The following is a 21,898-nucleotide window of genomic DNA, read 5'->3' as shown; positions in this document are numbered from 1 at the left end:
ATGGATGAAAGGAAGAACAAAAGATCAATGGGGAGAGATAAGGCTCCCAGCTGCAACCGTTGGGTATTTAAGAGCCTGTAAGTTCTTTAGATAGTGGCGTTTGAAGACCATAGGAGATTTCCAACCCGTGTACTTCTTAAGGTTATCAAAGTCCATATTCTGGAAATAGTTGATGGAGGTAGCTATCGATCGGATATCATGAGCATGGGGAAATGATCCCGGATTGGCTTGTTTAATGAAGTATAGGATCTGTTGCCTAATGCCACGTATGGAAATGGTACCTCCTTGTTCTCTAATAAACAAGGGGCCAGACGATCGGGTAGCAGTCCTGGCTAAAAAGGCCCTGAGAGTGGTGACCGGACATAGAGAAGTATCTTGGAGAAGAGGAATAATCTTCCAAGGGGACCACCTATTTTGGGGGTCCTCGTTCTTAGCTAGGAACGCCCTGTCTGGTGAAAGAAGTACCTCACCTGAAGGGAGGAAATCCATGTTCTCTGAGTTTCGTGAGAGAGCTGCTAGTTCTGAGATTCTGGAACCCGAGGCCAAAGCTGTTAGAAATAAAGTCTTCCTAAGAAGAGTGATATAAGAGCAGGATTCGTTGTCCGTGTCGGAGGCCAGTTTGAGGACATCATTTAGAGACCAAGAGACCTTTTGAGGACGAACCGAAGGTCGAAGCCTAGCACATGCTTTTGGAATAGATGAGAAATAAGACTCCGCCAGGTTAATGTTAAACCCAACCAGGAAGACTTTCCTCAGAGCTGACTTAATGGTGGTTATAGTGCTAGCTGCTAGGCCTTTGTCAAAAATGGACCTAAAGAAGGAGATGGCTAAATTAGGAGTCATAACCGAATGGTCTGAAGTCCTTAAGAAATCCGCTAGTTTCTTAACCGCCGAATCATATTGGCGAATCGTTGAGTCCCTTTTGTCTGATTCTATAAAGAGGACATTATCTGGGTCGATGTTTGCGTCCCTACGTGCCGCAAACTTCATGAAATCCACAAAATTAGGGTTTTGGCTATCCTTGAGGAATCTGACACAGTCCGAGTTTGGACCACCTGGGTCAGTTTGGGGAATGGGATCCGGAAGGGACGGAGTTTCAACTCGAGGAGGAGAGGAAACCAACTGCTCTTTGGCCAGTGAGGTGCCACTAAAGCTACTGCCCCGTTGAAGGAGCGGAGTTTGTGCAAGACTTTCAGTAGAAGATTCACAGGAGGGAATAAGAAGATCTTCTGCCAATGGTTCCAATCCAGGGTTAATGCGTCCATGACATAAGCCTGAGGGTCCAGGTTCGGTGTCACATAACATGGGAGTTTGTGATTGAGTCGGGTCGCGAATAGATCTACCTGGAGACCTGGAACCAGCCTGAGTATCCACCGGAAGGAGTGCATGTCCAGGGACCACTCCGATTCCAGTGGGCTCGTCCTGGATAATGCGTCTGCTATCACATTCTGGACTCCTGCTAGGTGAGTTGCTGACAGGAACCAGTCTTTGTCGGCTGCCAAGGTGAAGATAGTGACCAGGATCTGATTCAGGTTGGGTGATTTGGACCCCCCCCTGTTGAGGCAGTGGACTACGGCCGTGCTGTCTGAGACTACTCTGATGTGGGTCGACCTCGGAGGGGAGATTCTCTTCAGGGTCAAGAACACCGCCATGGCTTCGAGAACATTGATATGGAACTGTCTCATGGCGGGTGACCAAGAGCCCTGAAACATCTGATGTTGGGAGTAACAACCCCAACCACTCAGAGACGCGTCGGTATGAATTGTCACTTGTGGAGAGGGGAACTGTAGAGGAACCGCCTTGGAGAGGTTCCTCTGATCGGACCATGGTTGTAGTCTCATTTTCAAGACAGAGGGGATCTTCGAGGTCTTGTCTCTCAAAGGTATTGTCGCCCTCTTTCTCCAAACTCGATTGATGTCTTTGAGTTTGGCTTTTAATAGGAGATCGGTCAGTGAGGCAAACTGGAGTAGGCCGAGGACTCGTTCTAAAGCTCTTCTGGACACCTGTTTGTGTTTGAGAAAGTTCCTGACCTTGGAAGCTATCTCCCTCACCTTCTTGGGAGGAAGGGAGAGCTTGTGCTTTGAGAGGTCCCAACGGATGCCTAACCATTCGAAGAGGCTTGATGGTTGTAGGCGGGACTTCCGGAGGTTGACTTGGAAGCCCAGTTTGGCGAGAAAATGGAGTACCTTCGACGTAGCTCTGTTGCATTCCTGGTGCGACTGGGCCCAAATGAGCCAATCGTCCAGATAGGCGACGATTTGTATCCCTTGGTGTCTGAGTTGCTCGAGCACCGTCTCCCCCAGTTTCGTGAATACCATGGGGGCAATGCTGAGACCGAAGGGCATGACTTTGAATGCGAAGGCTCTCTTGCCGAGACGGAAGCCTAGGTAAGGAGAGAAGTTTCGAGCTACTGGGACATGATAATAGGCGTCGGTAAGATCGATAGAGGTGGTGACGGCCCCACGGGGAAGTAAGGTCCGTACCTGAGAGATAGTCAGCATACGGAACTTGTCGCAAAGGATGTAAGCGTTGAGCTTCGACAAGTCCAGAACTACCCTCAACGCCGACGAGTCTTTCTTCGGGACTGTAAACAGGCGGCCTTGGAATTTCAGGGATCGAACCCGCTTGATTGCTCTCTTCTTGAGTAACTCCGCCGTGTACTCTTCCAGGATGGGAGTGGGTCTCTGGAAGAAGGTCACCGGTGGAGGAGGGGATCCCTGTGACCATTTCCAACCCAAGCCCCTTGATATTATGCTGTGAGCCCATGGACTGAAGGTCCAATGATCCCGGAAGTGATAAAGTCTCCCTCCTACCGGCATCACATCATTGGGAGGGAGTGAACTTAGGGCCCCTCCCTCCACGGGAACCCCTTGCTCTAGGCCCGCCGCGTTGGCGGAACTGTCCTCTACCTCTGGAACTCCCTCTTTGGTATCCACGAAAGGAACCGGAGGATTCGTAGGCAGGGTTGTATGCAGGTGAGGGCATCCAAGAGGGGTTGGGCTGTGTACCAGGGGGAGCAGCGAGGTAGACTACCTGCTGAGGAGGCGCCTGTTGTCGAGAAGTCGAGGCCGCGGAAGGCTGTGGGGACGAGGTACCCCGGGCCACCTTGTAAGGACTAAACCTCTGCTTCTTCTTGAAGAACGTGCGTCTCTGGGGTTCGAACCTCTTTTTGGCTGAGAGACCCCACCTTACCTGCAAATTCTGGTTTGCCCTCGCTGCGTCCTGAAGAACCTTATCCACCTCGGTCTGAGGGAAGAGGGTCTTACCCCAGCAGGAGGACGCTATCAGTCTGTTCGGCTCATGCCTGATGGTGGCCTCCGACAGAACGAACTTCCTGCAACTAACCCGAGCTGACCAGAAGTCATGGAGATCTATTTGGTAGGATAGCAGCTGGTTCTTTGTGGCGACTCTGAACAGCGTTTCCTCTGGGTAAAGAGATGCTAGGGACTCCATGGAGGTGATGGATTGGAGGGACCTAGCAAGTCTAGTACGGGTCTCGAACTCAGTTTTGAGAAGACTCTCTATTAATCTGGGAAGCTTCTCAGAGAAAAGAGTAGAGGCACAGTCCGGGTCTAGTTTCCCCACCGTGAAGGTAGAGGCCGCAGCATCCCAGGCTGCCGAGGAACCCGGAATAAGCAAAGAGGTGGGGTCCGTCTCCTTGAGAGCCGGCATGGAAGAGCCTTCTTTGATGGCCTGTATAGTCAGCTCTGTGACTTTGTCTATGAGCGGCAAAGAGATGGAGGCCGCTGTCGTAAAAATAGTGTAGGAACCTTTGTGTGGGGTGAGCTTGGAGTTAATACACCCCCACTCTGATAGTGTTCTGGCCCAGATAGCCTGGGCCTGCTCTTTTGGAAATATGACCGTTTCCTTCGGTACCTTGTCCATACGGACCAATGCATGTTCCTTTAACCGTACAAAACCATTGAACGGGAATGCTAGGCCCGGGGGATAGAACTCCAGGTCCTCTAGAGGGCGGGTGCCCATGCCCTCCAGAGTTAGGGAACCATCTACGAATGGAGCATGTAAAGCAAACCGCCAAGGATTGTTTTTATCGAAGGGCGGCAGCTTCGATGCGTCTGGGGCAGAAGGGGGAGGAAACTGAGTTCCGGCGCGGATCAGAGTAGCCATCATATCCTTAATCTCTGTTATTGCACCAGAGTGATGTTGAACTTGATCCCTGACCAATCCTTTGATCAGTTGGATGGGGAGGAGATCAGCCCAGGGTACCTGAAAGTCACCCGTTGGTTTTTTCTTGGATCTGGTAGACTTAGACTTCTTAGGAGTAGTGGTTTTACGAGGAGCAATATGAATATCAGGAGCTGTCGAGGGTCCGGGGACCGGTGACGTTGATACTGGCAAAGCTGAAGTCTTATAAGTTCGAAGTGGCTTCACCTTGGGTCGTACGGAGGCAGAGGGATCCCGAGGAGAAGCCTTAGAGTTATCAAAACCTAGAAAGGAAGAGGTAGGAGAGGGAGTAGGAGAGAAAAGGGTTTCCACCAACTCGGCACCACTTACCAGCTCGTCCCTGGGTTCTACGTCTATATCCAGACCCGCCATGTCCATCGGTACGAGGGGTTCGTCCTCCACGGAAATGGTAGCCCTGACTTCTTCAATTAAAGGGGCAGCAAGGTCAGGGGAGACTGCAGCAGTAGTCGAGCCTGGGAAGAGACGGGAGGCCATGTCCCCATCGAGGAGATAGGGTGCGCCAGACGGGGCATTCCTGCCAAAGCCCGACACCCACGGACGAAGAGTAGCCCTTGCTGACCGAAGAGAGACATCATCGGCCTGTAAGATTAGCAGTGATTAGTGATGGAGGAGGGGGTTTGCCCTCCCAAATATACTGTGTATATCATATTCATGTCTATATTAGTGTCTGCCAACGAGAAATAAGGAACAAAGGGAAAACCCACTTACATCATCATTCAGCAGAACTGACGACAACTCGTAACAGAACGAGCACAAATCCGGGAACCACACTGGGTATTGGGCCTGTCCCGGTTCCTGGATAAAGGGAATGGAGCAGTGAGCATGAGACCGGCAGAGGTCATGCCCAACGGGGTCGCTGAACGAGGCAGAGCATCCTTCAGCAGTACAACGGGCCTTCTGTAAAAGAAAGGAGACATGAGTCTGGTGTTGCTTGAAACTCTGATAAGGGATAAAAAACCTATTATTTTAGAGTTCTGGCACTCACTGAATTCCCTAAGCACCCATATTGCATTGACCAAACAACTGAATATTAACTTTAAGTTGATACCGCCCCATACTATTGTTGGCACTTTAATATTCAATTGTCTGTATATTTGTAATGCACCCAATGTCTGTTAATGACATAAGGATAATTAGCTTAAAGCAATCCGCCGACCTCCAAGGGTCGGGGAAGCAGTGACATGCCCTTAAAATAAATATAAACACCAGCCTTAGCTAAAGGCAAGGCAAATATAAGTGTAAAGTGTATGGGCGACCTCCAGTGAGGCCGGAGCGTAATGAAATGTCCTGAATAAAGGAGCCTTAGCTAATTAGCTAAGGCAACTATAAGTGTGAAGTGTTTGGGCGACCTCCGGTGACGCCGGAGGATAATGAGATGCCCTGAATAATTCAATTGTGGCTAATAATTCAATCGTGAAAGATAAAAAGCTAAGCCGCAGCTAAAGACTAAAGCTTAGATTATAGTAAAGCGTATTTACGATCTCCGGTGAGGCCGGAGGGAGAAGAAAGGTCCTGAATAATTATTGTGAATAACAAACACAGTTGTAATAACAAAGGCTATTGTGGATATGGCCGTGGCCTGAGACCGAAGTAAGGGCCACCGGAGGGTCGTATCTAAACAATATGAAGCCCGTCCCATGTAGTAAACAATATAAATATAACAATAGAACGAAAGTTATTGAGAATCCCTCATGGCGGAGTATAACTCAAGGCGGAGTGGAAAACATTCATAACTACTCCCGAGCCGTAACGGGGAGAGGACCAAACACGGACCAAAATAACGCTAACAATTGAAAAGTCACGAAAAATAAATAACTCGTAAGTTATCATCCACCCAGAGGGGGAGAGGTGAGGGAGGGAGAACCCGCTGAACGCACAAAACGGAAAACGGGAAATCCGCTCCCCCACCGGAGCTAAGAAAGAAAACGAGAGAAAGGGGTAACTCGTGACTGCGAACAGAAAACGGGGACCCCAAGCTCTCGCTCTCTTAAACACAAAAACAGGACTAAAAAACACACAACACTATTATAAACGTATAAAATAAACCTATACATCCATAAAACACTACGATCGAAGAATAGCAACTGCTAAAACTTAAAATAAATAGCACAGTCGAGTGACGAACGCCTCGGAGGGGCGGGTACTAAACAAATACAAAGCTAAATCGCTATCTCGTTCGTAGGCTGGACTTACTAGCAAAAAGTACCATGAGTATAAATACACAAAAAAATAAAAATAAAAATAATAACGGTTCTAAAGGCATAAGGCCAGGGACTTAACCAAGAACCAAAGTGACAGAGTACTAAACGGGCAGACAAAGATGAATTCCCAAACAGTGAACAAACAATGGCCGCCATGAAAGGCCAGACGGGAATAATAAAACAGACTATATTGGATATAAAACAAAAGCCCGGTACAATAAAATACTGTCAAAACAAACTATGGTACTTAACATTGGAATGTGTGAAGATGGAGCTTCGGACATGACAAAATAAATCCACGATTGATAAAAAAGACCGAGAGCACAACAAAACAATTCAACACTTTGTATTCCAAAAAGAAGGATGTTGTTCAGATGGCGCTCGCGTCGTGGCGTGGGTGGTGCGGCGATGGGGGTGTGTCTAGGGCCTCTGTATCGGCCCATCCCTTTGACGAAGGAATTAACTAAATGGAAGACAACCTGTGAATAGTGGATTTCACGCGCCTTTGCTTTATACACGACACCCAAAAGGTGCTCGCGCGAGGGTTGTAACCTCAGCATTCCATGCTTTTATCTTTCTCTGGTATAATTGGAAGGTTTTATCAGAAAAGATATACAAGAAGGACTTTTCACCGGGCGCCACAGGTCGACCCAGAAAGATATATTGTCATCCAGATAAACATGCACTTCAAATATAGTAAATGTAAAATCAGGAACAAAACATGATTTCTGGGTCGATCTGTGGCGCCGGGTGAAAAGAGTCCTTCTTATATACCTTTTCTGATAAAACCTTCCAATTATACCAGAGAAAGATAAAAGCATGGAATGCTGAGGTTACAACCCTCGCGCGAGCACCTTTTGGGTGTCGTGTATAAAGCAAAGGCGCGTGAAATCCACTATTCACAGGTTGTCTTCCATTTAGTTAATTCCTTCGTCAAAGGGATGGGCTGATACAAAGGCCCTTGCCAACCACTAGCGCCACACCACCCACGCCACGACGCGAGCGCCATCTGAACAACATCCTTCTTTTTGGAATACTAAGTGTTGATTTGTTTTGTGGTGCTCTCGGTCTTTTTTATCAATCGTGGATTTATTTTGTCATGTCCGAAGCTCCATCTTCACACATTCCAATGTTAAGTACCATAGTTTGTTTTGACAGTATTTTATTGTACCGGGCTTTTGTTTTATATCCAGTATAGTCTGTTTTATTGTTCCCGTCTGGCCTTTCATGGCGGCCATTGTTGTTGGGAATTCATCTTTGTCTGCCCGTTTAGTACTCTGTCACTTAGGTTCTTGGTTAAGTCCCTGGCCTTATGCCTTTAGAACCGTTATTATTTTTTATTTTTATTTTTTTGTGTATTTATGCTCATGGTACTTTTTGCTAGAAAAAGGAAAAAATAAAAAGTAAGTCCAGCCTACGAACGAGATAGCGATTTAGCTTTGTATTTGTTTAGTGCCCGCCCCTCCGAGGCGTTCGTCACTCGACTGTGCTATTTATTTAAAGTTTTAGCAGATGCTTTTCTTCAATCGTAGTGTTATATGGATGTACATTTTTATTTTATACATTTATAATAGTGTTGTGTGTTTTTTAGTCCTGTTTTTGTGTCCAAGAGAGCGAGAGATAGGGGTCCCCGTTTTCTGTTCGCAGTCACGAGTTACCCCTTTCTCTCGTTTTCTTTCTTTGCTCTGGTGGTTGAGCGGATTTCCCGTTTTCCGTTTTGTGCGTTCAACGGGTTCTCCCTCCCTCACCTCTCCCCCTCGGGGTGGATGATAACTTACGAGTTATTTATTTTTCGTGACTTTTCAATTGTTAGCGTTATTTTGGTCCGTGTTCGTCCTCTCCCCGTTACGGCTCGGGAGTAGTTTATGAACGTTTTCCACTCCGCCTTGAGTTCTACTCCGGCTTGAGGGATTCTCAATGAATTTCGTTCTATTGTTATATTTATATATTGTTTACTACATGGGACGGGCTTCATATTGTTTAGATACGACCCTCCGGTGGCCCTTACTGCGGTCTCAGGCCACGGCCATATCCACAATAGCCATTGTTATTACAATTGTGTTTTTATTCACAATAATTATTCAGGACCTTTCTTCTCCCTCCGGCCTCACCGGAGGTTGTAAATACGCTTTGCTATGATCTAAGCCTTAGCCTTTAGCTGCGGCTTGGCTTTTATATCTTCACAATTGAATTATTAGCCACAATTGAATTATTCAGGGTATCTCATTATCCTCCGGCGTCACCGGAGGTCGCCCATACACTTCACACTTATATTTGCCTTGCCTTTGGCTAAGACGGCATTATTCAGGACATCTCATTACGCTCCGGCTTCACCGGAGGTCACCCATACACTTAACACTTATATTTGCCTTGCCTTTAGCTAAGGCTGGTGTTTATATTTATTTTAAGGGCATGTCACTGCTTCCCCGACCCTCGCAGGTCGGCAGATTGCTTTAAGTTATTTATCCTTATGTCATTAACAGACATTAGGTAAATTACAAATATACAAACATTTGGATATTATAGTGCCAACAATGGTTTTGGCCGAATAGCGATTTAAACGTTTGCGATTTAGTCTGTTAGTCTGTTAGTTTGTACTCGCCCCAGGAAGGCTCGATTTAGACTATACCCTTATTTATTGGTTACGTTGTCGTTATTCTTCGTTTTTGGTTATTACAATGACTAAAAATGAAAAAGAAAAAGGAAAAAATAAAAATAAAATAAAAACAATCAGTTTTATTTTACTTTCCTTATATTATTGTGTGATGTTAGCTTTTATTATGTAACCTTGAGAGTGAGAACATAAGGTGCTCGTTTATTAGCTCGAGTAAGGGAGGTGATTTTCCCGTTCTCCGTTTTTATACGTTCACGAGTTATTCAGGCCTCCTCTTATTATCAGAGTTGATGATAGTACGTTTAATGTTATACACGTTTTACTGATGTGGTTACTGTTAATATAGCTAACACTATTAGTAGGAACGTTGGTGTATGAGTCATTAATTGGGTTCGATTTATACCGACACCCTTAGCTCCGCCTTGAGTTATGTTTAGCTCCGCCTTGAGTTATACGCGCTATAATGGATACTCATTGGGTGAGAACTAGTCAGATATTTGGAGTGCAACGGTGAAATCCGGCACTCAGACTCCGGCTGAGACCTTTTTGCACACGAACCTTTGTCATGTTTGATCTCAATTACACCTTTCCGGCCCCTTTTTTCATCGAATCTCCGGCTACGCTGGAGATAACTCAAACATTCATTGAGGTTAATGGTATCGTACCGGTGACGGTCACGAGCTCACGGGGACTAGCCTTTGCTACCGGATCTCCCATACAAACAGAGATCAAGCAGACGTCCAGAACCGGAGTTAACAATGTGATACCGATGAGGATTTCACAGTTTCATTATTACGGCCCCTTTTTCATCGAATATCCGGCTTCACTGGAGATAACACAGACATTCAGTTTTAGAGAATGTTATCGTACCGATGAGGATCACGTTTTCACGTTGCCGGACCTTTGTCACTGGTACTCCGGTACAAACTGAGATCAATCAGACGCTCAGAATCAGGGTATGAACCCTTTTTTCATGAATTATCACAATATCGTCATTACGATTCTTTTTCATCGAATCTCCGGCTTAACCGGATATCGTACAGGCGATCAGCATTGAGGTTAATATTAGATTTCCTCTGGTTCACGTTGTCACTATGACGGACCTTTGTTTGTACCGGGGATGGTTACCGGAGATCCGGTACAGTCGGAGATCACTCAGACCACGGGTGGCCAATCTTTTGTTTTACCTGTATAAAAAAAAAAAAAAAAAAAAAAAAAAAAATTATTATTTATGAACGTAACTATGCCTATATTTATGCATGTATTTAATTCTAACTATGTATAAATATGGATAAATATCCATACAACATCGTGTTCAAATAGAATTAAATTAATTATGCCTATATTTATGCATGTATTTAATTCTAACTATGTATAAATATGGATAAATATCCATACAACATCGTGTTCAAATAGAATTAAATTAATTATGCCTATATTTATGCATATTCAATCCTAACTGTCTAAATATGGCTAAATATCCATACAAAATAGTGTTCAAATAGAAATACATTAATTATGCCTATATTTATGCATAGTCAATTCTAACTATGTCTAGATATGGATAAATATCCATACAACATAGTGTTCATATAGAAATAAATTTCCACCCAGTGGCGAATGCGCCAACAGTGTCACATTTCATGAATACAAGTGTCGCACTATACCCCAGAAGATAATACATTAAATAACTTGTCTTTAAAATGGCTTTTTAAGAGTATACAGCTGATCCCAGCCTGTGAATAGGATCGCTAACCAAAGTTCAAGGAACATCCAGACTTATGTCCCCTTTGTGTTACAGAAGGTTCGCCTGCATGGTTCCCATCAAGATGATGATGATTCTCTCTGGCCTGCAAAGAGAGGCTCTCCACCCTTGGGTATCGAAGTTGGGAAGGAATGCTCCATCTAGAGGTCCCTATCTCCTCGGAGTGTCCTCTCTAAGGTTGGACAACGACCCCATGGACGGGCAGGTATGTGGGGATGAGTTTTGAGCCTTCAGCTTTGCAATTACCTACGTCACCGACCTAGGACCATTAAAGGATCCTAATGTTCATGTTACCCTGCATAAACGGTGATGGCTAAAAGCAACACATTCTAAGGAAATCCAAGGGGCTATGACGAGCTCTAAGGTATGGTGGTGAGTCAGTGCCGTTCAGGAACTCGGATATAGGTGGTACCATAAATCTGGAGGGCATAGACGTCCTCCCTCTGGGGGACCTAGATTTTACTCCCAGGTACTAGAATTCCCATTCAACGGATTCGTTCGATTGAAAGAGATTGCCTTGGTTAGATTAGACAAGGTACCGAAGGTAATGGTATTATTTCCTAAAGGGCAGGCCCGATCTGTCTGGACCAGGATGTTGTCAGCCTGGGGGGTACGATAATTCCAGGCTCTGCCCTTCCAGTTCGACCTACACGTTTGTTGGTCTGATCGGGTCAGTTGTGGGAAGTACGTTCTGTCTGAGACCTCTATCAGACAGGAATTGATAGTCGGTTTCTCACTCGTCATCACAGCCTTCCTCTGGTTCGACGATTTTGTATCTGACCCCCCATCATCAGGTGGTCTACCTCACTGATTCCCCAGGTACACAGCCCAACTCCGTTGGGATGTTTTGCCTGCATGCAGCCCTAGATCCGAACCCTCAGGCTCCTTTCATGGACACCAGAGAGGAAGCTACAGGAGTAGAAGACAGTCCCGACATCAAGGCGGACCTAGGAAAAAGGGGGCTCGGAGAAGGGAAGGACCTAGATTCACTCCCTCACAACGCGGTGGTCCTGGTAGAGGGAAGACTTTACCACTTTCGTGACCATTGGACTCGGTCTGTGGGATCATAGCATAGTCTCTAACGGTTTGAGATGAAAATGGCCTCAAGGTCCTCCTCCTCCGCCAGTGACCTTCTCCCAGAAATACACTCCCGTCCTGAAAGAGTACACCACAGGGTTACTCAAGAAAAAGCAATCAAACGACTATCTCTTAGGTATGGACCTTACTTCCCCGTGGGACCGTCACCACCTCTGTCGATCTTACCGACCGCTATTAGCTTGCGCCTATAGCTCGAAACTTCTCTTCTTATCTGGGTTTCCACCTAAGCAGGAAAGCCTTTGTGTTCAAGACATGCCCTTCGGCCTCAACATTGATCCCAGGATATTCACGAAACTGGGAGAGGCAGTGTTAGAACAACTCAGGAACCAAGAGATACAGATCATTGCTTATCTGGCCGGTTGGCTCATTTGGGCCCGGCCGGCCATAGAAGGTAACAGAGCTACGAAGGAATTTCTTCGATCGCTCGACAACCTGTGATTTCGGGTCAATCTCCATAAGTCTCGCCTGCGACCATCAGGCCACTTAGAATGGTTAGCCATTCAGTGGGACCTTTCGAAGCACACGTTGTCTCTCCCTTCCAAAAGTAAGAGGAATAGGTTCCAAGATCAAGAATTTCTCAAGCACAAACAGGTGTCCAAAGAGCCTAGAAAGTATCCTCGGCCTTTCCCAATTCACTTCAGTAACAGATCTCCTAATAAAAGCCAAACTCAAGACATCAATCGATTTTGGAGAAAGAGAGCTACAGTACCTATAAGAAGACAAGGTCTCGAAGATCCCCTCTGTCGGAAAAATGAGACTACGCCCATGGTCCGAACCGAAGAACCTCTCCAAAGCGGTTCCTCTACAATTCCCACCTCCACAAGTGACATTCCATTCAGCCGTGTCTCTAAGTGGATGGGGGGATTTCTCCGAACATCAGATGTTTCAGGTTCTTGGTCACTAGCCATGAAACAGTCCCATATCAATGTTCTCGAAGCCATGGCAGAGTTCTTGACCCTGAAGAGAGAGACTCCTCCGAGGTCGACCCACATCAGAGTAGTGTCAGACAGCACAGACGAGGTACACTACGGAAACGGGAGGATCCAAGTCACCCAACCTGAATCAGGTCCTGGTCACTTTCTTCGCCTGGGCAACAGAAAAGAACTGGTTCCTGTCAGCACCTCACCTAGCGGGAGGCCAGGGTGTGAGAACGGGCTCACTATCCAGGACGAGTTCCCTGGAGTCAGAATTTCACTCCGGTGGATACTCAGGTTCGTTCCAGGCATCCAGGTAGATCTATTCACATCTCAGATCAATCACAAACTTCCTTGTTATGTGACCCCAATCCTGGACCCTCGGGCGCATGCCATGGACGCATTACCCCGGGATTGGAACCATTAGAGGAAGATTTCCCTATCTCTCCCAGTGAATCTTCTAAAAACTTTATCACCGACTGCGCTCCTTCCGGGGCGCAGTGGTTTTAGTACCACCTCACTGCCCAAGAACAGTTGGTTTCCTCTCCTCCTCGAGTGGAAACTCCGTCCCATCCGGATTCCGTTCCTCAAACTGACCCGAGTATTCCAAACTCACTGTGTCGGATTACTCAAGGATGTCCAAAACCCTAACTTTGTGGACTACAGGAATTTGGCAGCTCGTAGAGACTCGAACATTGAACCGGAAAACGATTTCTTCATCGAATCAGTCAAAAGGGACTCGACAATTCGCCAATATGATTCGGCCGTTAACCCCCAAAATAGGTGGTCCCCTTGGAAAGTTATTCCTCTTCTCCAAGATACTTTTCTATGTCCGGTCACCACTCTCAGGGCCTTTTTAGCCACGACTGCTACCCGATCGTCTGGCCCCTTGTTTATCAGGGAACAAGGAGGTACCATTCCCATACGTGGTATTAGGCTATAGATCCTATACTTCGTTTGACAAGCCAATCTGGGATCATTTCCCCCAGAAGATGGACTTTGATGACCTTATAAAGTTCACGGGTTGGGAATCTCCTATGGTCTTCAAACGCCACTATCTAATGAACTTACAGGCTCTTAAATACCCAACAGTTGCAGCTGGGAGCCGTATCTCTCCCCAGTGATCTTTTGTTCTTCCTTTCATCCATCTCTTTTCTTCTCCCTCCTACCCGCCACTCGCACCACGACGCCGCTTCCTTGGTAGTTCGTTAGCCCTAAGTTTATTACATATTAGGTTATGTTTGTAACTATTATTGATTACCGTTGTTACAAGGTTGGGATATTCTTAGCCATGTCAGTTTTGTAGCATGTTTCCTCTGATACTCGGAGGCTTCCCTGTTATCATGTTTGTTTACCTTAATTATTTATGATTTTCTTTACATGGTGTTGTTTCTCTCCCCTCATTAAATTAGTTATTGTTGGGCTTGGAAGGCATTCTCTGGTACATTTTCACCCGGCGCCACAGATCGACCCAGAAAAGGGATTTTGACGAAGGAAAAATCTATTTCTGGGGAGAGACCTGTGGCGCCCGGTGAAACCCTTCCCCTTTATTTTACACAATCCCACCCTTTCCTTTCCAAGCCATCATGGCCATACAGAAGGATGTTGTTCAGATGGCGCTCGCGTCGTGGCGTGGGTGGTGTGGCGCTAGTGGTTGGCAAGGGCCTTTGTATCAGCCCATCCCTTTGACGAAGGAATTAACTAAATGGAAGACAACCTGTGAATAGTGGATTTCACGCGCCTTTGCTTTATACACGACACCCTAAAGGTGCTCGCGCGAGGGTTGTAACCTCAGCATTCCATGCTTTTATCTTTCTCTGGTATAATTGGAAGGTTTTATCAGAAAAGGTATATAAGAAGGACTCTTTTCACCGGGCGCCACAGGTCTCTCCCCAGAAATAGATTTTTCCTTCGTCAAAATCCCTTTTTTCCTCCTTTGACTGCCACTGGATGAACGGCTAGTCACATGATCGTGGCATTTTTCCTCAATTGAAACCCACTCATTCAGTTTCATAAAAACCACAGTACCTTCAAGAATTCACTTTCCACTTATTCAACCTTTTCACAATCTTCTGTATAAAGCTCTTCAATAGCTCTTTGAACTTGAATATCTCTATCACTAATCAATTCTCATTCACCTTCTCTACAGTAAACCAATAACTGTCGGCAGTTTCACCCCTTTTAGATAAAAATTCAGATTATTTCGCTTTTACTTAGACTACACTTGGATAACATCATGCTTGACTGCTGAAGCAGATTACATGCAGTGAATTATATTTCAGTGTTACCATACAAAAGACACATCGAAAAACATCGATAGTCTATGGCTAATCAATGGCTCTCACCCAAAAGTTGTTGTTTGTAGACAATTATTCCACATTAAAGGTTACCAGATACAAAACTTAGGGTGCGTAAAAGTTTCAGTCAAATAAACAATCTATAGAACATTCAACTGTTGGATAATGATGGTTCCCTAAGCTATGCATTACTTACAATGCTACAGATAAAAAAGCTTAAAAACTTTCAAACAAATAGATAAGTGATCTGTATAGATGTCAGTGACAAATACCTAGATATTTATTTCTGGGCATTCCCATTACCTTGATAAGATGATCACATCTCAAGCACCTTCCCCTGGTGTAATAAACCATCACTTTGTAGCCACATACACTAACCTTTACTTAGCTGTGATACCACTTCTAGCTTATCACAATCCCATATTGTTATAATAGTCCAAGGAAGTTATCTCAATCCTGTAGCAACTGCCTCTCTGAGGAAGCCAAGATCAACCATACATCATGATACTGTACATCAAAAGACATATCACGTAGACGTGACCCAAGATGCCATCACGTCTACATTAATGTGAACACCTAGAGAGTAGTGCACAGTCATAACATAGTCTTGAATTGGTACACTGCTCCATTGAGGAATATGCAGAGGTACTCATTTCCTCAGTTATAAAATTCTCTCCAGAACTTGATTGCTGCCCTAGAAGAATCCAGAAATTGTGGAAGAGATGCCAATGACTCCCCTGAGAAGTAAATTTCTCCAATGAAGAAAGGTATAAAAAGAAAAAAATAAGACTTTCTGATGTAGAGCTGGCAATACTGTCTGGAAAGAGCAGTTGCATTACCTCTCCGAGCATGCTGATGTGATCATCTGATGGAAGCACTTTTGCTACTGCCATGTCTGTCAGCATGTTCATATACTGTACTTCAACCACTACTTGGGTTGAGATAGGAATTCTCCAAATTAATCTCAATCACCAGATTGCGACAAAAGCTGAAAAGGTTATCTCGATTTTGTAGCATGTTCCTCTTTAAAGAGGCCAGGATCAACAAATCATTGGGATAAATCAAAAGACATGCCACCCAAGACACCAAATCTGCCCTCAGCATGAACACTTGAGTGAACATGGTCTGAACACAATGTTTTCAGCTGTTACACCATTCCACAATGGAAAGTGGTGGTTTATCTGAGAGGACGAAAGAATGGATACAGTATTCTGAAATAGTTTTTCACATCCATTGAAAGCATGCACTCTCCTTCTCCGATGGAACTCAGTATATATACAAATTTGTCCTGAAACTGATTGAAGTATATACCGGTTCCGGGGAGAGAGGTCAAAAGACCAGCAGTTGACTTCACCAGAAAGAATTGACTGCAGAAGACAGGAGACCCTTCTCAAATGGCTTTGGTTACAATCTCCTCCAATATCCCTTCACCTCTCCAACAGATCTTGGCTGTTCAGTAATACTGGAGGATATAAATGACATTGGTCTGCAAGAAAGGGGCCTGAGTGGCAGTCCATAAAAGGTGATAAGTGCCCATCCTGAAGGACACACACTAAGTGAGGCTCTGCCAGTTTTCTCCAAGGTTGCCCAAAGGCATGGTAGGCCTCCTCATACTTGGTGCAACAATAACAGGGTGTGGGACTCGGACATAACAGTCCCCCTCTACCTCTTCGCTGCCTCCCTTACTGAACAGCTGATCAGGTTGAAGGGCCACAAAAGTGCTGTACAAGCACAGGATGCTTCTGAATGGGTGGAATTGCTGGTGGTACAGATTAGGATCTAGAAAAGGTCAAAATGACCTTGCCCACTGATCCTGCAGGCATGGCTGCACTTAAAGGTTTGTCCGCAGACACGCACGAAGAACCAGAGCCATTGTAGGAGACTGCTGTGAATCAGGAAGTCCTTCAAAGAAGATTTCCATTTTTCCACACCCACTTGCACACAACTACTTGGTGCAGAATTCTGCAACAAAGCATTCCTAAGCACCAGTATTACCTCTGGACCAACTAGCATGAGAATGAGGATGCCAGAACATCCCTCTCCCCCTTAACCCACTGTTTTTAGCCTGATGCAATAGAAAAGAGGATCACAGTAAACCAAACAGAATGAATCTCCTGTAATTCTCCCATGATTCAGACATTGATAACCCCAACATCTTCGGAAAGTATGTCACAGTGCCTAACCACTAGCCAAATCAAGACTTCTTGATGGTGAGCATGACAGTCTCCAAAACAGCTGACTCAGAGGCTGAAAAAGGTGCAAGACCCTTCAGATGTGCATACTTTGGGGACAACTTAAACAGGTGTTGATCCAGAAAACACTACTCAATATACCCTCACTGCCTCAAAGTGCTTGGGTGGGGGGAGAATTTTGTTATACTTACATCTATTTGTTCTTCATTCTTATTAAAAAGAATCTAAAATAATTACATTCTAATCAACGTGATTGTCACTACAGAGGGAAAAACCACTAAAATAAAGCACATTACCATCTTCCGCTGCTAAATGTAAAACTCTTGTCCCCAAAAGCCCTATTTCACCTTTGCAAATACAGTAAAGAAAACTGGAAATACAATTTCTTTTTTACCGTTGCACTATACAAACAAAATGTTTAGTCAAGCCCTAATTACTTCATAATTCCTTATTGCCATCAAGGATATCATTATAAAAATTACTTACCATTTGCACAGCCTTCTTCATCAGAAGAATCTGGACAATCTGTCGAATATCACAACGATACTCCTTTGGTATGCAAGATCCATCTCTACACATCCATTGATTTGTCTCACAAGCTTGGAAAAAACAATATCAAATTAAGATATTGATTCTAATGACTTATGTCTAACTAATGCTATCAATATGAAATTTAAAATGTATTCTACAGGTACTAGTATCCTATCAGACCATGACATAAACATTTTTGGAGCTTTTATATTCAGTAAGATCTACTGTGGAAAGTAATTAAGAGCCAGATATCCAACGGAGTCCTATTTCCTATTAATACAATAAACAAAGAAAATTATTTATGTAAGCTTGACTTAATTTCCAAAAGATAGTACTCCCCCAAGACACACCAATAAAATCACAAACAAATGTATCTAGGACCGAACAAGATCATTAATGCTCTCAGTAAACCCATGGATAACTCTAAGTAAATTATTCAAAAAATCAAGTAAGGCATACGTACACATGAAGAACCCGACATACTAACTAAACAAAGGAATCATGACACTAGTCAATAGTATATAAGCATGAGAGAGAGAGAGAGAGAGAGAGAGAGAGAGAGAGAGAGAGAGAGAGAGAGAGAGAGAGAACTGTGACACCTGCTAATTCACAGACATTCATATGACACTGGAAATCCTTAACTTCAGAAAATATATTTAGTATGTACTTTCAAGACGGAATCTTAAAAATAGCTCTTTTTCAAAATTTTGGAAACTGAACAAAATAAATACAATTCTCAATACAGTAAGCACTTACATAAGATAGTAGGGGTGAGCAACTCGGAAGAAGTAGGGCACCCGGCTTCGTCAGATTTATCACTGCAATCTTCATGTCCATCACATCTCTTATTCTCTGGTAAACATCGATCCAGGTCACATTCAAACTCATTTGCATAACAACCTGCCTCAAGAGAAGAGGGAATAATATATCCTTAATACATGTAATGTGCACTTAAATTTTAAGAAAATACTTTTTCAAACTTTGAAGCTACAATACATGACCAATATTCTAATGGGCCTACAAATAAGAGTAAGTGATTTTTCCAAATACTTTATCATTAAAATCTTTACAGCTTCAGTTAATTTGGTCTTGATTTACCTTTGTCTATTTCGTGTTATTCTATTTTTCTTTAAACACTCATTACATACATATTACATTTTCATCCAACATTCAAAATCAAACTCTTTAGAACACTCTTAGTTAAACCTTTTTACTACTTATGTAACAGAACAATGAGTAAATTCTTTCATATAACAACAGGATTAAATACAGTATCAATAAAATAAAATGATAATTTTTGGAAGACTACAAAAAAGTATGAAAGAACAAACTAAATTAGAACAACTGATCAATACTTACTGACCAACGTGCTGGTCAACACGGTCGTAGTAGGGCACTCAATTTCATCAGATGTATCTATACAATCATCAATTCCATCACATCTCTTTTCCATTGATAAACACTGACCTGTCTCGCATGCGAACTCATTTGGACGACAACCTGACCCGGTAACTGAAAATATTGTTTCATTTTCCATAAAAATTATCCAGAAACACTTTTTGTATGAATTTAATAATGAATCATACCCATACATTATTAAAAATAACATCACAAGGCTAAAAGTATTAAAACCTGTGGAATATACTTCTCTAGACACATACAGCATAGTAATATAAAACTATAGATCATTAGATGATTATGACATAAAACATTCCTAAAATCATAATGCAGTCAACTTTAAAATAAAACTTTCCACATACGGGCAATATTTGACTATATAAATCAATGTATGAACCAAAGATAAAAGATTCCTTGATAAAAACCAGTGAAAATTTCTTACATTATTGATATATGATTACCTGGAGTAGATTTCTCAAACAAAGGTAGAGATGAGCTTTCTGTGGGGCAGCCAAATTCATCTGATTTATCTTCACAGTCATCTCTACCATCACACATCTTATCATTAGACATACAACGAAGAGTATCGCACCTAAATTCGTCAAACCCACAATCTGTAATAATATGCATTATGAAATAATTTGCAAAATTATTTACCAGCTTTATTCTCATAAATTACCAAACACTATTATACTTACATCAATAAATACCTTACTCTGTATAAAATACACTTTTTTATATTTGTAATTTTCCTAACTATACAAACATGAGTCCTTTTTATGGATTTATTTCTAAAACGTTTTGCTACAACTTGAAAAAATAAAGTGTGTAACTGACAACCATGTATGGTTACCAGCTGTGCCTCCATACTGAGCATTGCTAATAATGACACAAGATGACAAAACCAATATGCCTGTCTTGATAGAAGGTGACAATCTACACTCCACATGTGGGGATAATTGCAAACAAACATGCTCCTAATGGGCAGAATGAGTGTAGATCTATAACTGATTAGCTATAATCCAAAATAGTGGCCGTCCTTCACTCACTTGCAAATTCTTGCTTAGTTCCATCATTATCATGAAAGCCAAAATCAACCATTCAAATTTAAAAGTATGCGAACAAGTTTAAATAGGAAGTAACAGTATGTCTGTATTTGTTGCAACAAAAGACAAAAATAAAGTCTTAGACCGGAGAGTGGGTGGGGCCACTTCCCCGTGCACACCACCTGTTGTTTACACCCTCGTTAATGATTTTAATGGCCATTCCTTCTCTATACAGGACATTTTATATTTCAAAGGATAAAAAATGTACAGTATATGCATAGGAATGAATTCTAATTTTTTATTTGAGCTTTAAAATACAGTAGTTGACAAATTTCTAAGTAAACTTACCAATAACAAAAGAAAGACAAAGATGGGAGTGAGACCAAAGGCTAGTGTACTGTAAATCTGTATTTTACTAGAATGTTCTGATGAACCGATTACCAACATTCAAGGTGAATCTAGTTCTGATTACACCTTTACAACTACCTAATCAATGGACACATGGTCTAGACTATGATGTGGTAGCTGCAGCATTTCTGATGAAGCTAAATATGCTGTTTGCTTGAAGAGAACCAAAATGCTTTGTAAAACTTGGATCTCATACCCTCTACTTTATTGGTGTAGTACGACCAGTGAGAGGAGGTCTTAAGTAGCCCTCAGAAGTACTGTTAATCCTGTGCCAAGGAACTGACAGCATTGACCATTGTCAAACTCAACTTTTCGCTGTATACAAACGAGAAGCTTCAACTTAGAATAAATATTTTGCAAACTGTCAAAATGAGATTTGAGACTTTAATATCTCGGAGAATGTTGGACTGCATCTTACCAGAAGATGGCATTGGGGCTGCAGAAAGGTATCACCTTGCTTGTTTACCTAAGCCACTACTATGGTGTTGTTGCTCATCAGCATCACAGAGTGACCCGCCAGGAACTCTTGGACAACAAGGAAGGCTGGTCTCATCTCTAAAAGATTTAGGTGCTGGTACCTTTCGGACTCTGACCAAAGCCCTGAGGCCGTGTGGTGCAGCATGTGGGGCAACTCCTATTCAGAAGCATCCAAAAAGAGTATTAATTGATGGGGAGGGACAAGAGGGTCTGTTCCCCTGTGGAGGTTCTCATCTGCCACCCACCATTGAAGGTCCGTCAGTTGCTCTAGCCCAATCAGGATTAACTTTAATAGCGAGTCGGTGTGCCGACTCCACCTGGATTTCAGCCGCCACTGAAGAGATCAAATTTTGAAGCGGCCATTGGGCAATAGATGGGCCAGGGATGACAGGTGATCTAGAAGACACAACCACTCCTGGGCTGGAAGATCTCCTTGTCTGAGAAAGGGGCTTGCTACCTTTCTCAGCCTCTGTACTCTGTCATCTGATGGAAAAGCTTTCTGAAGTTTGGTATCTATGATCATACTGAGGTATACCAGTCTCTGGGAGGGGAGCCGAGATGACTTCTCGAGGTTTATCATGATTCCCGAATCCTAACAAAACTCGAGCAGTCTGTCTCAGTGCTAAAAAGGGGTTACCACCAAGTCTGCTAGGATCAGCCAATCATCAAGGTATCTTGGGAGATGGATGCAGATTCTGCGAGCCCAAGATGACACTAGGCCAAACACCCTTGTGAATACCTGGGATGATGT

At 43.5% G+C, this 21,898-nt stretch overlaps 1 protein-coding gene across 1 annotated transcript in view; it reads right to left on the bottom strand.

The window, feature by feature from the left end:
• LOC137632365 (very low-density lipoprotein receptor-like) overlaps nucleotides 1–20,317 on the bottom strand; it is a 25,849-nt gene extending 5,532 nt beyond the window's left edge. The window contains exons 1-5 of the mRNA XM_068364300.1: nucleotides 20,266–20,317; nucleotides 19,678–19,830; nucleotides 19,178–19,330; nucleotides 18,575–18,718; nucleotides 17,774–17,886 (exon numbers count right to left, since the gene is read on the bottom strand). Coding sequence (XP_068220401.1) covers nucleotides 17,774–17,886; nucleotides 18,575–18,718; nucleotides 19,178–19,330; nucleotides 19,678–19,830; nucleotides 20,266–20,317 — 615 coding nt within the window. The remainder of the gene's footprint in view (nucleotides 1–17,773; nucleotides 17,887–18,574; nucleotides 18,719–19,177; nucleotides 19,331–19,677; nucleotides 19,831–20,265) is intronic.
• Between the last annotated feature and the right edge of the window lie 1,581 nt (nucleotides 20,318–21,898).

The sequence above is a fragment of the Palaemon carinicauda genome, chromosome 41 (genome assembly GCF_036898095.1).
Source record: "Palaemon carinicauda isolate YSFRI2023 chromosome 41, ASM3689809v2, whole genome shotgun sequence".
Classification (NCBI taxonomy): domain Eukaryota; kingdom Metazoa; phylum Arthropoda; class Malacostraca; order Decapoda; family Palaemonidae; genus Palaemon; species Palaemon carinicauda.
This window is presented reverse-complemented; position numbering and strand designations above follow the sequence as displayed.